The 22,052-nt window shown below is 37.8% G+C and overlaps 1 protein-coding gene and 1 long non-coding RNA gene across 3 annotated transcripts; one reads left to right on the top strand and one right to left on the bottom strand.

Moving 5' to 3' along the window:
* Positions 1-1,078, bottom strand: LOC130471702 (uncharacterized). Its single transcript, XM_056841968.1, has 2 exons — positions 640-1,078; positions 1-587 (listed from the first exon to the last, which is right to left on the bottom strand). The coding sequence occupies exons 1-2, from the start codon at positions 1,076-1,078 to the stop codon at positions 1-3; spliced, it is 1,026 nt and encodes a 341-aa protein (XP_056697946.1).
* A 56-nt stretch (positions 1,079-1,134) lies between these two features.
* Positions 1,135-7,400, top strand: LOC130459216 (uncharacterized). 2 transcript variants are annotated; one of them, XR_008918460.1, is made up of 4 exons: positions 1,136-1,836; positions 4,513-4,652; positions 4,772-5,119; positions 7,249-7,400. It is a non-coding gene; the product is annotated as an uncharacterized lncRNA (long non-coding RNA). The 2 variants fall into 2 exon arrangements; XR_008918459.1 differs by having other exon boundaries at positions 1,135-1,836; positions 4,513-5,119.
* Positions 7,401-22,052: the final 14,652 nt, after the last annotated feature.

The raw sequence follows: 22,052 nt of genomic DNA, 5'->3' as shown, positions 1-22,052 counted from the left end.
TTAGAGCTGGACTGTAGTTGATATAATGAGGATTTGTTGGTGGCTGAAGGCTTCAGTGCCGCTTTGTAACACTCTTTGGATTCTTATTGATCTCCTTTGATTTCCTAAACCCACCACCGAGTTGGGAACTTGATGGTTTAGTGATAGGTTCGATGGGATGGCCTTCATGTCGTGAATCCATGGCCTACCAAAGATAATGTTGTAAGATGATGGGCAATCAATAACACATAATTTTACCTTTTGGTTGACTCTCTGGGCATAGACGGGAAATGTGAGTTCTCTGAAAGTAGTTTTCGCTTCGCCACTGAATCCTATAAGAACCGTAGATTTCTTAACGACGTCGGTGTCTGGGTTCATCCCCATCTCCTTGAGGGCATCGAGCATCATAACGTTGGTGGATCTACCATTGTCGACAAGGACCCGTCTGATCATACAATTCCCAACGGGAATAGATATTACCAGACCGTCAGTATGTTTGTCAGAGATGTCACCAGCTTCAGATTCGTCAAAGGATATAGGGGTCAGGTGTTTTATAGCAACTTCCCTCGCTGGTATGTCGATCTCGTTCTCTCGAGTGTGCCTTTTTGCTGCAGAATAAGTCAAACCACAAATGTCAGAACCTCCAGCAATGAAATTTACAGTTTTTAGTATGAGGGGGAGGTGAAGGAGGTCGAGAAGGAGAATTAGAGTTGTCTTTGTTGACGACACCTCGAGCTTTGTCGGACATGACGTCTTTGAGGTATCCGTTCTTTAATAGGTATGCGACTTCTCTTCTTAGCGCCACGCATTCATTGGTGGTATGACCAATGTCGGCATGAAAATCACACCACTTCGAGGGGTCTTTCTTTGAGTCTGGCTTGCTGGACTTTGGCGGCCATTGCACTGCTTTCCCCATCTTCGACAGGTGGTTTATCAGACCTACAGTGTCAACAGAAAAAGAATATTCGTTAATTCTGGGAGGTAGGTCGGGACTGTTCTTCCAATCGGTGTCGTCGTCTTCTTCCACCACTGCTACTTGTTCAGGTCGGGAGTAAGGGGCAGGACAATAATCTCTCCTCTTAGGGTAGGGTAGCCGCATGTCTGTCTTTGTATACACTAGAGGAAAAAACCTTATAAGTTGCTCATCAAAAGTTGCCCTTATACAACAAGAGCAACTTATAATAATTATAAAAAAAAAAAAATTAAAATGTATAGTAACTTTCCCTCCAATTTGAAACAAGGGCAACTTGAGACCTAAGCAGTTCACGCAATTCACATATTTCCCTTCATTTGCAGCAGTCACGTTCGTACCTCTCCATACTCACGTCTCCTTCTTCTCTCGTCCACACTCAACCCTCCGGCCACCATCACCGCGCACCATCACCATCACCACCGCCTCCAACGTTCGACTGTTCTTCTTTACCGGCCTCCAACCACCGGCGCGGCGCAGTGCTTCTTCACCATTCTTCTTCGTTGACCTCCAACTAGGGTTGTTCTTCTTCACCGGCCTAGCTGCGTCACTTCACCGGCGACCGATTCCCAAAAATCTCACCACAAGCACAACTTCTCTCTCACCAATGATGATTCACCGGAAATATCCAAGCGCCACCAGCACCGCCACTATCGCCGCCATCGTCATCACCACCGCCGTAGCAACTCCAAGCACAAAAAAGATGAAATCAAGGAAACGTCGAGGAAGTAGCGGAGGAGGTGACCAAGCCGCCTCATCTTGTCGATTATGATATGGAGGAAGGTGAGATAGTTGACGATGAAGGTGGTGTTGTTGCCGAAGCTGAAAAGAAGGTTGGTTCGGATGTCGAATCAGGTGAATTTAAGGCCGGAGATGATTCTTTCATGGTGTGTTCTCATTTTCCCTCTTTTAATTTTTCTTGCTTAATAAATTGAATTTACTCCTTGATTATGCTAATAATTAGAGTTTAATTTGAAAAACAAATTGAATTCGGGACTATTTTTTTAAAACATTTCTTGGATTGCTTTTATGTGCTAAGCCATACGAAGTACTAGAGTTGCTATTTCTTGGAAACATGACTCTTCTCTGTCTTAGAGGAAAAGAGTCTTACAGGTAAAGCGAATTGTAGCCAAGTCGTGAGATGTTTATTGAGAATGGTGTCAGACAGTTGCTTACCAGGAAATCAAATATAATTAGAAGTGGGAAATCTGTGAGATGTTTTATGAAGATAATGTGGGAATGCTCATGATTATGGCTCGGAATTTATGGATGTTTGAGCATGGTAAGCTTTTTTAAATGGGAAACTAGGCACTTCAGTCAGAACCTCCACTTGTACGAAAATTAGAACCTCAACATGTACGAAAATTGTTAAAGCAGGCTTGGTTTTTTTGCTAATTGATTATGAATAGGTAGCTTGGTGGTCTGAACGTAAGTTTTGCATAGTGTTATTAGCAATTCGCAGATAGACAGTACCATCAGTTTTCTTTTAAGAAAAAGTTTGTGTAGGTTATTTAGTTGTTGAGAAGAGGTCTTTACTGTTTAGGAAGTGTTTATTCCTTTTTGTTGGGGCTCAATGAACCTTTTTAATCGACTTTCTGTAGTTTCCTTCTTTAAATATAATTTGTGGGGGGTGGGACTTGGGGGTGTTTATAATAGTTAAGAGAGCTTATTATTACCATTTATAATTGGAAATTTTTTAGAATTTGCGATATATATTTCATTTAGTTTATACATTGGATTTGATTAATGGGGCATCCTAGACTCTAGAGGCGACTACGTAAAAAGACCGCCTGCCTTCTAATAGGGTGAATCACGAATCCAGAAGCCAATGGTTGTCACTTGTCAGTTTGAAGAAATGCACAGCATGAAATCTTAATAAGTTTGTAGAAATACACATCATGAAATGCTTACTTTCAGTTCAACCATTTGATATAGCATCTACACATGCGCCCATTGTGGGATCCATATTTTTAGTGGTGATAGTTATGAAATAAAATTGAATATTCTCTTTAGCTTATATGTTTGTATTTTTTTTCTTCTATAAATCTTGTTAATCGCCTGTATCCTGGTAATGAATTCACTTTTTCTCGAATTCCTACATCTTTTCTCAACAATCCCTGTGTATTTTATTCTAAATTGTCAACTATAAATGAAGCCTATGCTGCATACAACAACTTTTAATGGTCAACATCGTGCTAAGCTGGTTATATTCTTTTGATGTGGACTTGTTATACTTTCCATCTTCTCCCATTTATAATTGAAGGAGCTTATGAATCTTGTAGATTGGTTGGTAATCGCATTTGCTGGCATTGGTACAATAGGTAATGTAAGTCTGTAGAAGCTATCTTTTTTTAACTTTATTATTTCCTAATTTACTTAAAAGTTGACATCCCTATATAAATCATATTGATTTGAAAAATGACAACAAGAAAATCGAAACTACTTTTTGTGGTTTCCATATTTTTGTTCTTAGTTTTCTAAAAAAAAGAAAACTGATGCAAAAAACAATAACGAATGGGGCCTAATTAATTAGATTTCGTAGGAGAATGGTGATACCTTTGAATTTTACAACCAAAGTATTTTGTGTTAAGAAAGAGATTCACATAAATTCTCCATCACGTTACACTGGGATAATTTTGTATATTCTCCCGTTCAGATTGAGTGAAGATGGCTGCTAATTTGGCAACTAACTGCTGGCTAATTGTTCTGGCTATTAGATTTAGTGATAGTTGTTTAAATTTTCTGTTTTTTGTGTTACGTAAAATTTGTAATTTACTAGATGTTAGTTTTACAAACATGTAAATGATATATAAGGACACGACTAGGCTCTAATTAATTGGTAGTTGTTTGATAGGTTTCTAAAATCTTAGAGACAAATGAATCTAAAAACTTTGGCACCAGTATTGTGTCTTGCTGGTTTAGTATGACGTGCAGCCTGGGAACCATCTTCACTTTAATTTATTGTCGAGGGACTTATGGCAGCCTGACAGCAGATCAGCTGCTGAACAGATCAGTTTCTGATCTGCTCTGCTGCAGATCTGCAGCAGCAGATCAGTAGTTGAACATATCAGAAACTGATGTGTTCAGCAGCTGATCTGCTGCTGCTGATCTGCTGTTGCACAGATCAGAAACTGATCTGTTCAGCTGCAGATCACCAGCAGCAGATCAGCTGCTGAACACAACAGAGTTTCTGATCTGTGCAACAGCAGATCAGCATCAGCAGATCAGCTGCTGAACACATCAAAAACTGATATGTTCAGCTGCTGATCGTTACAGTCATTACACTTCAGCGGTTCATCATTTAGGACTATTTCTATGCTTGTGTAGTTTTGAACCAGCCATGTTACTACTAGATGCAGACAAAGGGAACACATTTTTTTTACTGGCTCTCATTTGAATCTGAACTAGAGCTCAACTTAGCCCATCTTGATCACTAGTTGAGTTGAGCATATTACATTTAAGCTCATATTGTATTTACCTGCGTGATTGAATCCTGGTGCAAGGTATCCTTCAATCAGCTTCCGATAAATGCTGGTTTAAGTCTAGTTTCTTGTTATTGGCAGGTCTTAGTTAGCTCTCTGGAGCAGAAAATTGATGAAACAGAGAAGAAATTTTAAGAAACTAGTAAAATCAGCGAAGAACGGTTGAAACAGGCACTTGATGCAGAATCAAGAATGATAAAGCTGAAAACAAATATGCAAAGGTTTATTGAGTGCTACATTCTTATGTTTCATTTCAACTATAGATTTGTTAATTTATTTTGGATATACATACTATTACTTGGTTTGAAGCTGCTTATGAAGTGGTGGTCCATTCCTACAGGCTGGAAGAGAAAATGTTTGACATGGAATCAGAAAATAAGATCCTTTGACAACAATCATTGTTAGAGCACCTATAAACTCAAGTTCAGAATTTAGTCCAATATGTGTTAGGAGCACCTTGGAAAAGTAGTAGTAATTCATGTTGTCATTCTAATCAGAGATTGTATATTTGTTTCAGTAGAATGTTGATGCTCTCATTCATTGTGTGGCAAAAAATATTGGCTTCAATCAGGGAAAGCCTGTGGCTGCATTCCCAATTTACAAGTGTCTCCTCCATTGGAAATCATTTGAAGCGGAGAGGACTAGTGTGTTTGACCGCCTTATCCAGATGATTGGTTCTGCCATTGAGGTAAAAATGTTCTGTTGTACTTGATGTGTTCTTAAACTTAACACCTTAATAATTCCATTATGAAATTTGAGGATTATTAAGGCTGTGAGATTGTCATGCCGCATTTCTTTTAGTTGCAATTGTGGTGTCAATTGTTTTGCTATAAGTAAAATTCATCTGCAATGGTGGGAACCAAAATTCTCCACCCAATAATGAAACAACCTGAAACCTTTTTCCCAAAGCGACCTAAAATTAAATCCGAACTTACTGACTAATAGATACTTGTAACGATTCCCTACATTGGGCCAAATGAGCCTTAGATGTGCATAAAGAACTTGAAATGAATATTAGTAACCTCTAACTAATCATATCAAACATAAAAAAGATTTAGAAAGTGTCCTTAGGTTCATTTGTTGATATTTGGAATTGAAAATGCCATTTTTGGCCAAATATAACCTATATCGAGCCAAATGAGCCTTAGATTTGCATAAAGAACTTGAAATGAGTTTAATAAATATATCACTAATCATATAAATCATGAAAAACGTTTAGAATATGGACATAGGTTCGTTTGTTGGTAGTTGGGATCGAGAATGCAATTTTTGTCCATAAATGACCTATATCGACCCAACTGACCCATAGACGTGCATAACGAACTTGAAATGAGTCTTATAATCATATAACTAATCATATGAATCATGAAAAATGTTTAGAATATGGAAATAGGTTCGTTTGTTGGTAGTTGGTATAGAAAATGCCATTTTTGGCCATAAATGACCTATATCGACCCAAATGACCCATAGGCATGCATAACGAACTTGAAATGAGTATCATAAACATATAACTAATCATATGAATCATTAAAAAGGTTTGGAATTTGAATATAAGTTCGTTTGTTGGTAGTTGGGATCGAAATTGCCATTTTTTACCATAAATGACCTATATCGACCCAAATAAAACAATAGGCGTGCATAACGAACTTGAAATGAGTCTTATAATCATATAACTAATCATCTAGATCCTGAAAAAGGTTTAGAATGTGGATATAAGTTCGTTGGTTGGTAGTTGGGATCGAAAATGCCATTTTTGGCCATAAATGACCTATATCAACCCAAATGACCCTTAGGCGTGCATAACGAAGTTGAAATAAGTCTTATAATAATATAATTAATCATAAGAATCATGAAAAACATTTAGAATATGGATATAGGTTTGTTTGTTGGTAATTGGGATCGAAAATGCCATTTTTGACCATAAATGACCTATATCGACACAAATGAACCATAGACGTGCATAACGAACTTGAAATGAGTCTTATAATAATATAATTAGTCATATAAATCATGAAAGAGGTTTAGAATCTGGATATAAGTTCGTTTGTTGGTAGTTGGGATCGAAAATGCCATTTTTGGCCATAAATGACCTATAACGACCCAAATGACCCTTAGGCGTGCATAACGAACTTGAAATGAGTCTTATAGTAATATAATTAGTCATATAAATCATGAAAGAGGTTTAGAATCTGGATATAAGTTCGTTTGTTGGTAGTTGGGATCGAAAATGCCATTTTTGGCCATAAATGACCTATATCGACCAAAATGGCCCTTAGGCGTGCATAACGAACTTGAAATGTGTTTCATAAACATATAACTAATCATATGAATCATTAAAAAGGTTTATAATTTGAATACAAGTTCGTTTGTTGGTAGTTGGGATCGAAAATGCCATTTTTGACCATAAATAACCTATATCGACCCAAATGAACCATAGGTGTGCATAACGAACTTGAAATGAGTCTTATAATCATATAACTAATCATCTAAATCATGAAAAAGGTTTAGAATGTGGATATAAGTTCGTTTGTTCGTAGTTGGGATCGAAAATGCCATTTTTGGCCATAAATGACCTATATCGACCCAAATGACCAATAGGCGTGCATAACGAACTTGAAATGAGTCTTATAATCATCTGACTAATCATATAAATCATGAAAAAGGGTTAGAATGTGGAAAGAGGTTCGTTTGTTGGTAGTGGGTCCAAAAATGTCAGTTTTGGCCAATATAATTGTTTTCGCGACCAATATAATTTTTGTTTTCGCATATGAAACTTGATTTAATTTATTGGTTTGCATGTACGGTGTTCTTTTAAAGGTTTTCAAAACTTCAAGGGAGGGGCCCTTTACCAAAAAGGAGTTGGATGAAGTTCGAGACAAGTGGGCTATTTACTTCAACGATTGTGAACCACCCTCAGTGTAATAAATAGAGCAGGCTTGTAGTTATTCGTGACTCTTACATTATTTTGTTATTTAACGATTTAATTAATTACATTTGAATTAATTCGGTAATATTAATAGAAATTTGAAATTTATATCATTTTTGAGAATGTCAAGCTGATGTTTGATGAAACAGAAATTATATTGCAAAATCAGAAATTATATTGCAGAATATTAGGAATTATATTGCAGAATTATTATTTTTTTTTTTTTTTAAAAAAACTCAAAAGTTGCCCTTGTTTGCAACAAGAGCAACTTATGTGCAGCTTATAAGGTGCCCTTGTTTGCAACAAGGGCAACTTATGTGAAACTTATAAGGTGCCCTTGTTTGTAACAAGGGTAACTTATAAGCTTCACATAAGTTGCCCTTGTTGCAAACAAGGGCACCTTAAAAGATTATAAGTTGCCCTTGTTAAGGGCAACTTTTGATAATTTTACAAAAGTGACCCCCCCATTGGTGGCACTTATGAAGGGCAACTTATAAGCCACTTTTAAGGGCAACTTATCAAGTTTTTTCCTCTAGTGATAGTCGTTCGTTACCTTCCTGGAATAGAGAGTTTCTTCGAGCCTAACTTAGGCCATTGCTTTGTCTTGGGCATCTTCAAACGTCTTGCAAGGATATTTGATGAGGTCTCTCCACAGATCGGTCTCCCCATACAACCCATGCCTGAACGCCTCGATCTGGAACTGTCACCTTCTCCCTAATGAATCGATCTATGTAATCCTTCAAAGATTCGTCCGGCCGCTAGACCACACGGTATAGATCACTTGTCTGCTTTTCTAACCCTCTGCTGCTGGCAAACTGCTGGTTTAACATATTGTCGAGATGCACAAAGGAAGTGATGCACCCATTTGGCAAACTGGTTAACCACTTCAGAGCGGGTCCGATTAACGTCGAATTGAAGCCTTTGCACAAGCTGGCTTCCCTCATGTGCTTGGGGACTGGGATCGTCATCATGAGCTGTTTGTAGGTTAATATATGTTTTCTGGGGTCGGTGGTTCCATTATACATGGGCATATTGGGTGGACTGAATCGCTTGGGGATGTCGATGGCATCGATGGGGTCAACATATGGCGAGTCAGCATAACTGTCCAGGCTGGCTTCTTTGATTGGTGTGGGTACTCCGGGGACTTTATTTATCATGGTCATGATTTGTTGGAGCTGGTGGTTGGTGTTTCGAAGATGCTATTGAGCACCAGGACGAGGGGGCTGAATGTTTCGGTGAGGCTAGCTTGAATATGTTGGTAGTAGGTGTTTTGTGGGTATAGCTTGATGGGGGGTGAACTGCGGCACGACTTGTTGCATGATGGGAGATTTCCCAGGGTAACGTTGGTACCTGCCACATAAGGAAAAGGAGTTACATAACCGTGACTAACCGGAATAACTGACCTGATAGGGGTATTGTAAAATGGAATAATTTCTAGAGGAATCTGGGCAGAGTGGCGCATGCGGGAAAGCTGCTTGTGGTGCTTGGCTGGTTAAGGGGACCGCCATTATCTGAGGAGGTGCTCCCGGTGCCGAAGTGACTAGATTGACGAAGGGTTGAACGACTTGCTGGGAGAAGAGTTGATCCCACGGCGCTTGGGTCGTTGGTGCTGGAGTCGGCCTCTGTGATGGCGCAAAGACAGGGACTGGCATCGACACATTTACCGTTGGAGGAGGTAACGGACGGGATACCGGGTTGGAGACGGGTGCCGACATAGGGGCGAATACCGCCACTTGGGATGTGCCTATCTGAGGTAAGATGGCTTGGGCGGTTGTCGAGGTTGCGATGGTTGCCGATGCGCCCATGGAAAGCGATTGGCTTGGAGGAGGGGGTAGCCAACCCGGATTTTGTCGGGGTTGACTTGGCAGGGGCTCGAATTCGCGGATCTGTTCCAGGACTGGACCTCCGGGCTCGCCAAACGGTACATGTAGGGGATGGTCAGGAGCAACGTCGAGGTCGAAGCGGCAGCTAAGACCAGAGGTATCTCGATGGTACTGGAACCTTGACCCGGTGGCGATGGAGGTAGCGGATCTGACCTGCGACTGCAAAGTTTCGTTCTCCCTTTAAAGAAGGCTGATGCGCTGCTCCATAGCTTCAACGCGACGTTTGTAAAGCTCGTTTTTCGACATTCGTTCACGAGGTTTGGGAGCGTCCTTCCAGATTAAAAAATAGACTAATTCCCAACACGAAAAGTTGAGCAAAAGTGGGCAACAAGCCACTATGAGTGTAACGCCCCGACCTCTAATTCAATAATTAAAGCATAATTAGCAGCGGAATTACCCTAATTTGGTCGGGACATTACCTGCCGTAACTCCCTCTTGGGAATTACAAGGCAACCATCAATCATAAGCTATTAAACTCCAAACTTAACATAATAATCCTTTTTAATTCCTTAATCAAAGTACGTAACTTAATCTCGAATCTTTACTGAAACTTGTTACAACTTAACAATAACTTAGGTGAACTTAGCAATAGTGAAAATCCTCGCCACTACTCGTTTCCGTGGTCCCCAGCAGTACCTAAAACAGAAAACAAAACGGTGAGCCGAAGACTCAGTAACGAGTTACCCTAGCATCGTAACATCATTTCAATTCATTTTATTTAATAACACAGGGAGAATAGAATATAGTAAAACATTTAATAAATCATCATTTCAAAAGCATCATTATTTCAGAAACATAATTTTAGAAACGTTATTTCAGAAACATCATTTCAGGAATATCATTTCAGGAACATTATTTCAGGAACATCATTTCATTAATCTTTTTCCTTTTAACAGTATTATTCTGGTCGTCAGGATTTTACAGTAAAACATGGTAGGTCGTCTCCTACGAACAGGGGAAGCCAGTGCTTCATAACAGGGGGAGCCATTGCTCCATAACAGGGGAAGCCAGTGCTTCTTACCAGGGGGAACCTTGGTTCCATATCAGGGGAAGCCAGTGCTTCTTATCAGGGGGAACCTTGGTTCCATTTCAGGGGAAGCCAGTGCTTCTTATCAGGGGGAACCTTGGTTCCATTTCAGGGGAAGCCAGTGCTTCTTATCAGGGGGAACTTGACCAGTTCTTACACTTTCCTTTATCATGTTTACATTTCTTTAAATAGGACATTAATCAGGAAAATCTCACTTATTCAGGATAGTTCAATAAAATCATTAAATCTCGTTATTTCATAAAATCATTTCTTTCAGGAATAATAATTCATTAAATCAGTACTTTGCATAAAGCTGCATTATCGTAAAACAATTCAATCAAATCATACTTGTAATCCCGCAAATCATAAAACATCATTATAAAACATCAATCATTCATAACATCATTCATAAATACATTTCGAAGGGATTGCGGGTACTAGCAATAACCGTTACCTCAATTCCACGATTTGACAGGCCTTTTTCCTTGGTTCGTTCGTCCTGAGCTCCGAGTCCGATTTCTTTCAAAGTATCAAATTACTGAATTAATTACTAAAACGATAAATTTCTTTAAAACTAATATGATTTTAAAATAATGAATATGTATTTTATAATTTCGGAATTAATGAAATATTATTTATTCCCAAAAATCTGTCAAATTATATTTTAAATCATTATTAATAATTTATTTTATTGAAATGTTTAAGTAACTATTTATTTTCATAAAACATTTAGATTGCCAAATTTATAAATAATAATTTTATAAATAGTGAATATTGAAATGATGAATTTAATAAAAATATGAATGTTTATAATTTCTTGAAAATATTATTAAACGAAATTTCAATCAAAGTTTCATAAATCGATTTACATGAATATTATTTAATTTCATTAATTAACGAAAATATTATTTAAATCCAAATTTTCAGTCAAAACATGAATCTGAAATTATCATGAAATTTATATGATAACAATTGATTAATATGAGTGTTTAAATAAATAAATAAATAAATAAATAAAAAGGGCTTACTTTGGGATATTGGGCCAGAACAAAGGGGTTGGGCTTAATTTCAGAAATAAAAACAAAGTTCCAAATTACTGGAACTCGTCCTTTTTTTTTTGAAGTTGGGTACGAAGAACAGGGGAAGCAGGGGGGAGATGGGTTCCCGAAACAGAGAAGCACGAAGGGAGGGAAGAGAGAAGGGAGCAGGGAGGCTAGGGGCTCGGTGCCGCCGGATTGCGCCGTTTAAGGCGACGGTGGCGGTGGGTTGTTCGCGGCGGCGGAGCAGCGAAAGAGAGAAGCAGGGGCGCGGTTTTGGGTGAGAAGCAGGGGAGTTGTGCGGTGTTGGGGCGGTGGAAGTGGTGGTTCGACGGTGATGGTGGAGGCGGAAACCAACTCAACCGGCGAGGGAGATGGATGTGGGTGGTGGTCGCACCACTGGTGGTGCGCCGGAGGAGAGAAAAGGGAAGCCAGGGAGTGCGAAGAGGGAAGAGAGGGAGCAGGGGAAACGGTGGTGCGGTGGCGGTTCTAGGTGGCTCGATGGTGAGGGTGGAGGCGGGAGTTTTTCAGGGGGTGGTGATGTGGTCGGAAGTGATGGTGGTTGCGGTATGGTGGTGCAGCGAAGGGAAGAAGGAGGGCAGCTACGGTGGTGGTTGTGGGTGTTGATTTTCAATTTTGTTTACTGATTGTTGGGTTGAAGAAAATGGGACAAATTATGGATTGTTTATACTGTAAAGTAGAGTGAAGAGGAAGCATTCACTCCTTGATGACCAAGGCATGAATGTGGACTGAAATAGGTGGAATGGGGAGTTGAAGACATACGTGGAGAGGAGGAAGAGAAGGGAAATGGAATTTTGCTCTTCAAGGGCATTTTTGTAATTTCACTAAGTTAGGCATAATTTCTGAAAATTGGTTTCTAATTTAGGAATTGATAAAAATAAAAGTGTTTATTTAGAACTAAGTTTTTGAATAATTTTTTTATAAAAATATCGTTAACGAAAAATAAATTTAGTTTCCTAATAAAATAAGAACGTTTCGAAATTATCAAAAATCCGAAAATAATTAAAATTTAAAAAGGTCGTTAAGCTCGTAAATATAAAAAATTAAATTATAAAATCCGAAAAGTAAATCGTGTAACAAATCTTAGAATTTCAAGAGAAATAAAACTTCGTAATTAAAAATAAAGTTCGAAATTAGGATTTAAAACGATTTTAGGCTAAATAAATAATTAAGCCTAATTAACCGAGTTTTAAAAATTCGGGGTATTACAATGAGCCACTGTCCTGGATGCAGGCAGTGGCATTGGGCGCAGGTGGCTGCGCCTGGCGCCAGTGCTGGCATCCAGTACTTAAGCAGATCAGTGGCTTGCTACTCGAAATTTGCTCGCATTTTCGAAATTGAAATTAGAAAAGTCCCTAGTGGAGTCGCCAGAATTGTAGGGGGTGTTTTTTTGCGTATGTATTGCAATTCCCTACAAGGGAGGCGGTTTTTAGAAACCATTGTATTTTTGTACCTCGAAGGAGTCGCCACCAAACATTGTTTAGGGTCTTGTTTGGAAAGACCGTAAATGACTCTATTAGGATAAGACTTGAATCTTCGAAACGGATGGGTGAGATCCGGGCACGAGAACGAGATGCTTATTCCGCGAGCTTTAGAAATTATTCGAGTACGTGACATAGCATTTTCGAAAATACCCTAGTTTAGACTATGTGGGTTTGAATTTAGAGCAAATAGAATCTCTACTTGTATGGTGGTCGTGAAGGAAATAATGCCCTTGGTCCAAGTATGCATTCAATGTTAAGTCTAATAAATGCGGTTCAGTATTAATTAACAAGTTAATAATTCAGTGAGATCAAGTGAGCTGAATGCCTAGCTAGAGGCCGCTTCAGTTCAAGTGGAATTAATGATATTAATCCACAGCTTACTCTTGACTGAACCCGTAGGGTCACACAAATAGTACGTAAACGGATCAAGTATTTAATGGCATTAAATACTCCATCTATGGATATTCGGAATCGACGGATCTTGGTTTCAGTGGGAGCTGAGATCGTCACAGGCAAGAAATGAATACTCCGGAAACGATGATATTGCCGGAAACGGAAATATGGATCGTATCGGAAATATAAATATTATCCAAGTCGTAGATGTTGCCGGAAACGGAAACATGGTACGTATCGGAAAATATTATCGGAAATGGAAATATTGCCGGAATCGGAAATATTGCCGGAAACGGAAATATTGTCAGAAACGGAAATATTATCGGAATCGGAAAATTAATTCCGGAATCGGAAATATTAAATATTGTTCGTATCGGAAATGAATTCCGAAACCGGGAATTTAATCGGAAGCGTATCGTACGAATAAGCATCGGACGACGCCTGCCGGACGAGGGCCCAGCACGAAGCCAGGCCATCGCCCAGCAAGCCACACGCATCCAACAACACGCCAATGCCTCGACCAGGCCCAGCGCAAGGCCAGTCCCAGCCAAGGCTGGCGCGCGCGCACAAATGGGCTGCGGGCAGTGGGCCTGTGCGCCGTGCGCACAGCGTGGGCCGCAAGGCTTGCGCATGGGCGTGCGATGCTCGTGCGGTGCGCGTGTACGTGCTATACGAATCCTAAAGCTATCGGGATTCGTGCATAGATTAAATCCTAATCCTAAAAGATTAAATTAATTATTTAGAGTTCTAATAGGATTCTAATTAATTAATTAGTATTCTAACAGGATTCGAAATCCTTTCCAAGGTTCTATAAATATATGCCTAGGGTCATAAATTTATACACAAGTTTTCAAGTATTCAAAGCTAGGATTTTTAAGCAGAAAAATCAGCCATAACTCTTGCCCATTTAGCCGAAAATAAGTAGCACCTTAAGGGCGATTCTAGTTGGTCAATCTTAAGGCGGATCCGGACGTGCTGTGGACTATCTACGGAGGGACGACACTTGGAGTCCTAAAGACTTGTTCTTGTTCGGTTCGGGCGCATCTAGGTAGGGCACGCAACAAAGAGTATGCATCTAAACTATGCTAAATGATTATGTGTAAATAATATGTTTTCCTGGCTTTATGGTTTTTCCGCATGATTTATGAATTGTCATATGTATCATAACCTAACAGTGGTATCACGAGCCTCTTATTATTTTCATAATCTAAAATTGCATGAACATGGTTAAATATTACAAATTTGCAAGAATTAAAAGGGGTGATTAATTTTCGTAATTGTTAATTAATTGCAAATTGCGTTTATTTAATTATACGTACGCAGTTTTTCGGCAGTTTCTTCGTTACTCATCCAAATCGAGTGATTTTTGTGTCAATTCCGTATGTAAAAGGCATTCTAAAATTTTGACAAAATAATATTTTTCTGCCGAACCCAGAATTCTCAAATTCGAAGCCTAACTATGACTTTTCGGAGGTTTTAGTTTTTCGAATGCAAAATTTCGTAAATTTAAGATGTTAAATTAAATATTTGCGATTCTTGTTGATAAATCTTGAATTTTTGATTGACCTACTGTATATGTTTAACAAGTTTGAATGCCTAGCCTTGTTAATTATGCAATCTAATTTGTAATTATGATTAATTTGTTGAAAATTAGAATAATTTAGAATTAATATGATTTTCATAATTAATTATAATTTAATTAGATACCTATGATTAAAAACCACCATAAAAATTGTAAATTTATGTTAAATTTTAAATTTTTATGACCTAGACTTGAATCCATGTTAATCGGAAATCAATTGAATAATAAATTTATGATTTTTCGCCCTGAAATTATGAAATTAATATTATTTATTAATTTGTCATTAATTTTGAATATAAATTTTAAATTTTTATGCGATTCGCTCATATAACTTGCACGCACAAAGCAATGGACGCTACGTGTTACCCTTAAGGGGTGTTGTATAGTGCGGGCATGTGACGACGAGCAAGGGAGCTCGTCGCCCATGCGGTACGAATGCAATGAGCAAGGCCATGGTGCACGAGCACAAGGCAGCAGCCCTGCCTTGTGTCGTGGGCTGTGTGCAATGGGCGAATGGGCGAGGGCGGGAACAAGGCCGAGCAGTCGCGTGTGGGCAGCAAGCGAGCTGCGCCACAGCGCGCACTGCCTCGCGCAAGCGTGCGGAGCCTCGCGCGCAGCGAGCGCAAGCTCGCGTGCCACGAGTGCTACGCCCAGCGTCGATGCCTCGCGCGCAGCGAGCGCCAGCTCGCATACTGCTGCCTCGTGCGATGAGCGCAAGCTCGCGTGCGGGAAAGGCAGGCGCGCAGCGAGCGATGGCTCGCATGGGTCGAGCGATGGCGAGCGCGCACAGCGAGCGATGGCTTGCATGGATCGAGCGCTGGCGAGCGAGCGCAGCGAGCGATGGCTCGCGTGCATCGAGCGGTAGCGCGCACAGCGAGCACCAGCTCGAGGGAAGCCTTGCGAAGGTGAGCAGCAGCGATGCGAAGCAGCGCATGGGCTGCGCGCACATGGCCAGCGATGGCTGTGTGCGTATGGCCCATGGGCGTGCGTTGCGTAGGATTGTTGCGATGCGATTAGATCGTTTTGAAATTTTCAGTTTACGTAATTTTAATTAATTTTAAAATTAATAATTTAAATTATTTTCTTGGATTTTAATTTTGAATATTGTAATTATAATAAATTTTATTTATTCTAATTATTTTACTAAAATTAAAATCATGAATTAATTTAAATGCGACTGAAATTAAATTAAACTTTTGGATTCAATTATAAATTTATATGAGCTTTAAATTTTAATTAAATTTGTATGTTTCCGGTTAGACTAGAAATACATTTTTATGTTTAAAATTAGTAAAGCATATGAATTTATTGGTTTAAGTGGGAGCCCTTTTTAGTCATAAACTCTTGATTAGGTCTACAAATCCTTAAGGTTAAAACAACTTGATTAGAATTAATAAGGACTGAATAATTGGTACATTATTGGTGCCCTTGATTAATTGCTGCAAATGTTTACGTGATGCATAATGTGTTTTACTAACCAGCTATGTGGGCCATTCATGATAATGAATGGGTGAGTGGTATATATTGTATATGTACTGTTTTGCAGGTTATGAAGTGACTAGTATGGCCCAAATAGGATAGAAAATATGGTCTGCGTATCATTAATTTGAATGTAATTGGTCTAAAGTACCAAAGTTGTTTTTCAATTCAAATATGGTCTGCGTACCATCAAATAGTTGTAATTAGTTATAGCTTATCCTATTTGAAGAAAATGGTGCCTCCCACGGAGATTTTCAAGACGGACTTTGAAGTTAAAGCTTCAAGATGAAGTCGGGCCATACTAGATCACATTTATCTTATGCATGTTTTAAGTTATTTATTGCTTTTAAATATGTCTTAAAATGCATGAGATCAAAAGCTTGATTATGTTGCATGATTAAGGATTTTAGTTCACTTAAAATCTAACCAACATAGTAAGAGCCTTAAGTTCCAAACTTAAAAATTGAGTTAAAAGGTGCCATGCCAAAATATACACTTGCTTGGATATCCTTTACATCAATCTAGTAATAGTTTTCGCTCAGCGAGGTGTTACTTATTGGTCCTAAAGGGGCAAGGTACACAAATAATTGTGAGTACATGTTACTTTTGGTGAAACTCAACGATATAAGTAAGGAGTCCTTTTATGTCGTGGCAAAATCAATAGGTTTACCTAATAAGTTCTTAGACGTACCTATCAACCAAGAGTAGTTTCTAGACTATTAGCAAAAGGCTTTTGCTTACCTAAAATGTTTTAGAATTGAGTCGACAAACTGTGCTTAATTCTTCAATGGTTTTAGGGTCTTGGAATCATTTTATTCACACCTGCCGGAACACATAACTCGAATAAAATGCTAATGACTTGTTGCATGATTGCTTTAATTTTCAAGTTATTATTCATGATAAATGTTTAGACTTTGCATGCTTCAATGTATGTTTTACTTATTGTTTATAATTAAATATCTTGCACTGCAATAAATCCTTTTAGAAAGGTAACAGTAAATTTCCTCGATTGTTAATGAATCCAAGAACGATTCACGGAAATGAGAGAAAGTGAGCAATTTAAAATGTACGTTTCTTATATCGACTTTTATGGTTGTTTTCGAGTATCAAAGTCGAATGGCAAACCGATTGGTGCTTGTGAATTCAAAATACAATGTAGTTTTGAGATCATAAAGCATTGAGTTTAAACGCTCAGCTTTAGCAATGGTTAACAACCTAAAATCCTTTTTCCATTTAATTCTCGAATGAGTCTAGTCCCTAGACATTCGAATAGATCGATGCTTAGAGAACTTTAGAAGCTTCTGGTAAAATCATCTAGTTGAAACAGAATATTCAACATAAATGGTAAGAACTTTGATAAAATGACATTGGACATGTCTAACAAAGTATAAAAGTCAACACTAGAGAATTCAATTCTTAAGACTATAAGAAAGGGTACAAGAAATAGGAAAACAAAGGAACAAATGAAAGGAATTTACGATTCCGGTTCTACCTATAAGTTTATGTTTAAAGAGAAGTGACCTAGCAATCAAACTTCCTTGGTATCATATACCGCTTGAGGTTCTTACTTCGGTAATAACTCAAACAATGGAAGCTAGGATACACTAATGGCCTACAAGTGGGAAATGAAGCATGGCAATGCTACATTAGTTGTAGGGTCATCTAGTTTGTTTTAAGTCCTTTCAAGGCTGGAACTTAATGGCTATTTTGTTCCATAATCAGCATACCTAAATTTCTGCTTCAAACACAGAAAGACTCACATTCAGAAGAACAAAAACAATTCTTGTTTGTTTGTTTGTTTGTTTATTTGAATGAAATGGTCAATTACAGGTTGAGTCAATATGCTTGATTAAAACAAACAACTCTTTAAAGAACTTTACTAGGTTCAAATCAAACCCTTGATTTGAGTTCCACTAATCTTTGGCATTGTTGCTTAGACCATATCAACAAGTTAACATTTAAAAGCTCTATTTTAATGGACTTTTGAAAGTTCATTGATTTTAGATCAATTTAAGACGACTAGTCTTACTTGTTGAAAGTAACAAAAGATATGAACTATTGTTAGAACGCCTAGACAATAGAGTTCAAAGCTAAAGAAAGATTTTATGACTTTATTATTTCACATGGATTTGAGTGAATATAGGTTTATTTACTCAAAAGTGATATAAGTTGAATCTGTTTGGCTAGTTCAAAGATTCAGAAGTATAAAATCCACTTGGCAAGAAATCATAAAGATCTAGGTTAGATCATGTTGATGATTACTTGAGACCAAATATGATCATCAATGATTGTGTGTTGTAATTTCACAATCTAGCTCCATAAGATATGGCATATCTGTTGGAATAATCGAAGTCAATTAGTACTTGATTCGATCAATGATGGATCATAAAGACTTTTCCTATAATTTCTAAAACAAAATGCTCAACTACCACCAAACTAAACCAAATTCGTCAAAGCTATTGAAAAGTAATTTCAGAATAACTTTTCATAAAATATATCTAGAGAGTTCCTAAACTCAGTTGGAGCTTAGTGTTTGTCATTCGACAAACTAAGGCCCAAGTATAGATATATGTTTCATTGTGATTTATTCAAATGAGACACAAGGGTATTGTTTCTACCACGAATTTTTGAGAACATAATGTTTGTTTGCTAAAAATGATGTCCTTTTGGAGATTCGTTTCCAAAATGACAAGTGGGAGAAAATAGACCTCGAAAGTCTTCGAGGCGAACAACAAACATAAACGGACATTCCGGAGGCTTTTCGAAGTGCTTCAGAAAACCCGAACTTATTCTTTAAGGACTTTAGAAGTGGCTTTAAAGAATAGACTTCTCTTAGAAGACTTTACAAGTGCTTCAAGGAGAACAGAATATTCAAAGGACTTTCAAGTGGCTATTGATATTCTGTTGTTTGATGTTCTATACCCAAGTAGGCATAGAGTTCAAATCACTGAAACTATGAGATTCTTCTATAGTGAAGAAACATGAAGTCCAGGTCCCTGAAACTATGCAATTCTTCTATTAGATAGTGAAGAAACCTACAACTTGCAGTCAAACTATTATCATGTAGATTATTGAGTTTGTGACCTGTAAGAAAGCTATGACGAAACCCAGATCCCCTAAAATGTTTAGAGGCCATATATAGACCCAAATGTTTTAAATGGTTGGAGGCCATAAAACATACTCAATGTTTTGATGACAAAATTGAAATTTTGTTGATTTGCAAGAATAGTTTCACACCTATTGGTTGCAAAGTTTGTTTTAAGGATAAAAACCATCAAACATGAAATTGTGTTCACACACAAAGCTAGATTAGTTGCTAAAGGTTACAAGAAAATTCACGGCGTGGACTGTGTTGAAGCCTCATGCAAAATCGTAATGCTTAAGTCTATAATTCAAGCAATGATTGCATATTGGTACATATGGCAATTGGATGACAAAACATCTTCCTCAGTCAAATGTTGGAAGAAACTATGTACATGGCATGTCATAGGATTTGTGGATCCAAACAAATGTTTGAAAAGGAATGCTAGCTTATGAAATCTAAGTACAGATTTAAGCAAGCAATTGGGAATTGGAAATGTATCTTAGTGAAGCTAATAAGTATTTTAGTTTCATAAAATGTACATAATTCTTATAGATATATAAGAAGTTTAGTGGGAGTACGTAAAACTTAATTGGTCCTATGTGTATCACACACATATCTCTCTATTGTGAAATAACATTCAAATGCTAATGACTTAGATTTGAAATAATTCATCAATGATGGACCTTGGAGAAACTTAGTACATACTGGGTATTAAGATCTATTTACAAAGATCTTATATTAATGTTTTGGATTAAGTAATGGCATTTACTAAATCAAACACGAAAGACTCCATTGGAGATATTCGACCCATGTGAATAAATCTAAGTAAAGAATGTTTGAACTATGTATAAGCATTTACTAAGTTAACATCAAAGAATCTAATGAGATTCTTCACCTATATTATATGTCAAAGAATTTAGCTGGATTCAGTATCTACTGAAATTAAATGAGCTAAAGTTACATGAATAGAATTCAATTGGGAATTATTCTGCAAAAGAATTTATCATGTATGATATAATATGAGGATCGCCAAAAATGTATCGTATGACTTTAGGCATGACGAACATATACCAATCTCTATTGATCTAAGTGAAGATCAACTAGATTGAGATCAAGAACACTTATGGTACTTGAAAAGGTACATAGGAATAGTTCTTGATTCAAGGAAATAAAGATATGCTAAATATTGATGCTACACGCATAAACACTGGCAAAGGATCAAGCAAGACCCTTTGGAGTTAACCATTAACAAGGACGAGCTAAAGAGCATCGTGTTTCGAAATGGCAACATGGATTGGAGACCATGAGGTGTTGCGTGGGAAATTAAAATATTAATTTCTATGTTCTAAGATACAGCTGGAAAGTCTTCCACATATTTGTGAACTGCTTGGATAAGCAAATCCAAACAAAGCATCACTAGCAACCTAAACAGTTGAAGTAAAAGTACTTATTGCCTAAGAAGAAATAAAACAGGGTTGTTTATGTTAAAGAGTTCTTCACTGAACTTGGGAAGATCACCTATCTGCTGGCTTGATGGTTCTTCATTGAAAAATGCGTAGAACCACTCTTGAAGCAAGAAAAAGGTCTGCTACCTTGATGGTTCTTCATTGAGAAATGCGTAGAACCACCATTGTAGCGAGAAAGACTAGATCACAATATAAACATACTCAAAAGATCTTATCATCTATCTCGAAGAACATTCGATGAAAAGGATATTAATATTGGCAAAGCATGATAACTAAACCTATGCAACAAGTGAGAAGCAACACTTACATTGTAGCACTGGAAATCAAGCATAGCTTTGAATTCCATAAACTGTTTCAAAGATGGGTTTTGAGGCCCATAGTTGTAAAACATAAAGGTTAAACATTTATCATATATGAAATGTATTTTCATATTCCATTTAATCTTGGTCTAGTATTAAGTGATGAGTCCCTTCAATTTGACGAAATATTCAAGATAGACTGTCAGGACCAGTCCTGTGACTAAGAAATGTCTATCAAGTGAACTTGAATGTCAAAGGTTGAGAATGGTCTCTGGTCGGAGTTTTCTATAAAATTGGACGCATAGAAAACGTTAGACGATTAGAATGCAAGATGACTAGTAGTTCTGTTTCTTGAACTATGTGGACATGGCAATGTCATAATCATTTGCATAGATACTTACTTTGGGAAGACTAGTATCGGACAAGACCTATGAAACTTTACTGTAAGAGATGAAAATCTGTCATAAGTAAATTTCATTAAAATTATTAGACACTAAATCCTCAATACCTGAGTGATTTGAGATTACTTGTTTGAGAACTGGTTGCTTTGACGTTGACCAACCGTCGCACCGTAAAAGGAGGCTATAAAGGCAACGCTCAGGTAATCACCTATCAAACGAAGTCTAATCTCAAGATCGCAAGATTGGGATTGTCCTCCCATAAATCGGGATGAGATGCTTAAAAGTTGTACAAGGCCACTCGGAGAGCTAGAAACTGTGAAATGCATGGCCGTGCTCGGATAAATCATAGGCTATGATTATCTGTTTATTTGATCAGTTGAACTCTGAAACCAAGGAACACCTCTGGACATAATAAGGATGACAACTCTTACCTTATGTTCAAGAGCAAGCATCGAGCGACAAAGGAATTAGGAAATGCACACTTGTCCCTAAGGACAAGTGGGAGACTGAAGGAAATAATGCCCTTGGTCCAAGTATG

Source organism: Spinacia oleracea, chromosome 4 (genome assembly GCF_020520425.1).
Source record: "Spinacia oleracea cultivar Varoflay chromosome 4, BTI_SOV_V1, whole genome shotgun sequence".
NCBI lineage: Eukaryota > Viridiplantae > Streptophyta > Magnoliopsida > Caryophyllales > Amaranthaceae > Spinacia > Spinacia oleracea.
This window is presented reverse-complemented; position numbering and strand designations above follow the sequence as displayed.

What these genes read in the sequence shown, in the direction of transcription:
- LOC130471702 (XM_056841968.1), bottom strand. Translation starts at nt 1,078, where the DNA reads ATGCGGCTACCCTACCCTAAGAGGAGAGATTATTGTCCTGCCCCTTAC. An exon ending in TCCCCCTCATACTAAAAACT is followed by an intron (nt 588 to 639) that starts GTAAATTTCATT and finishes CTTATTCTGCAG; the next exon opens with CAAAAAGGCACACTCGAGAG.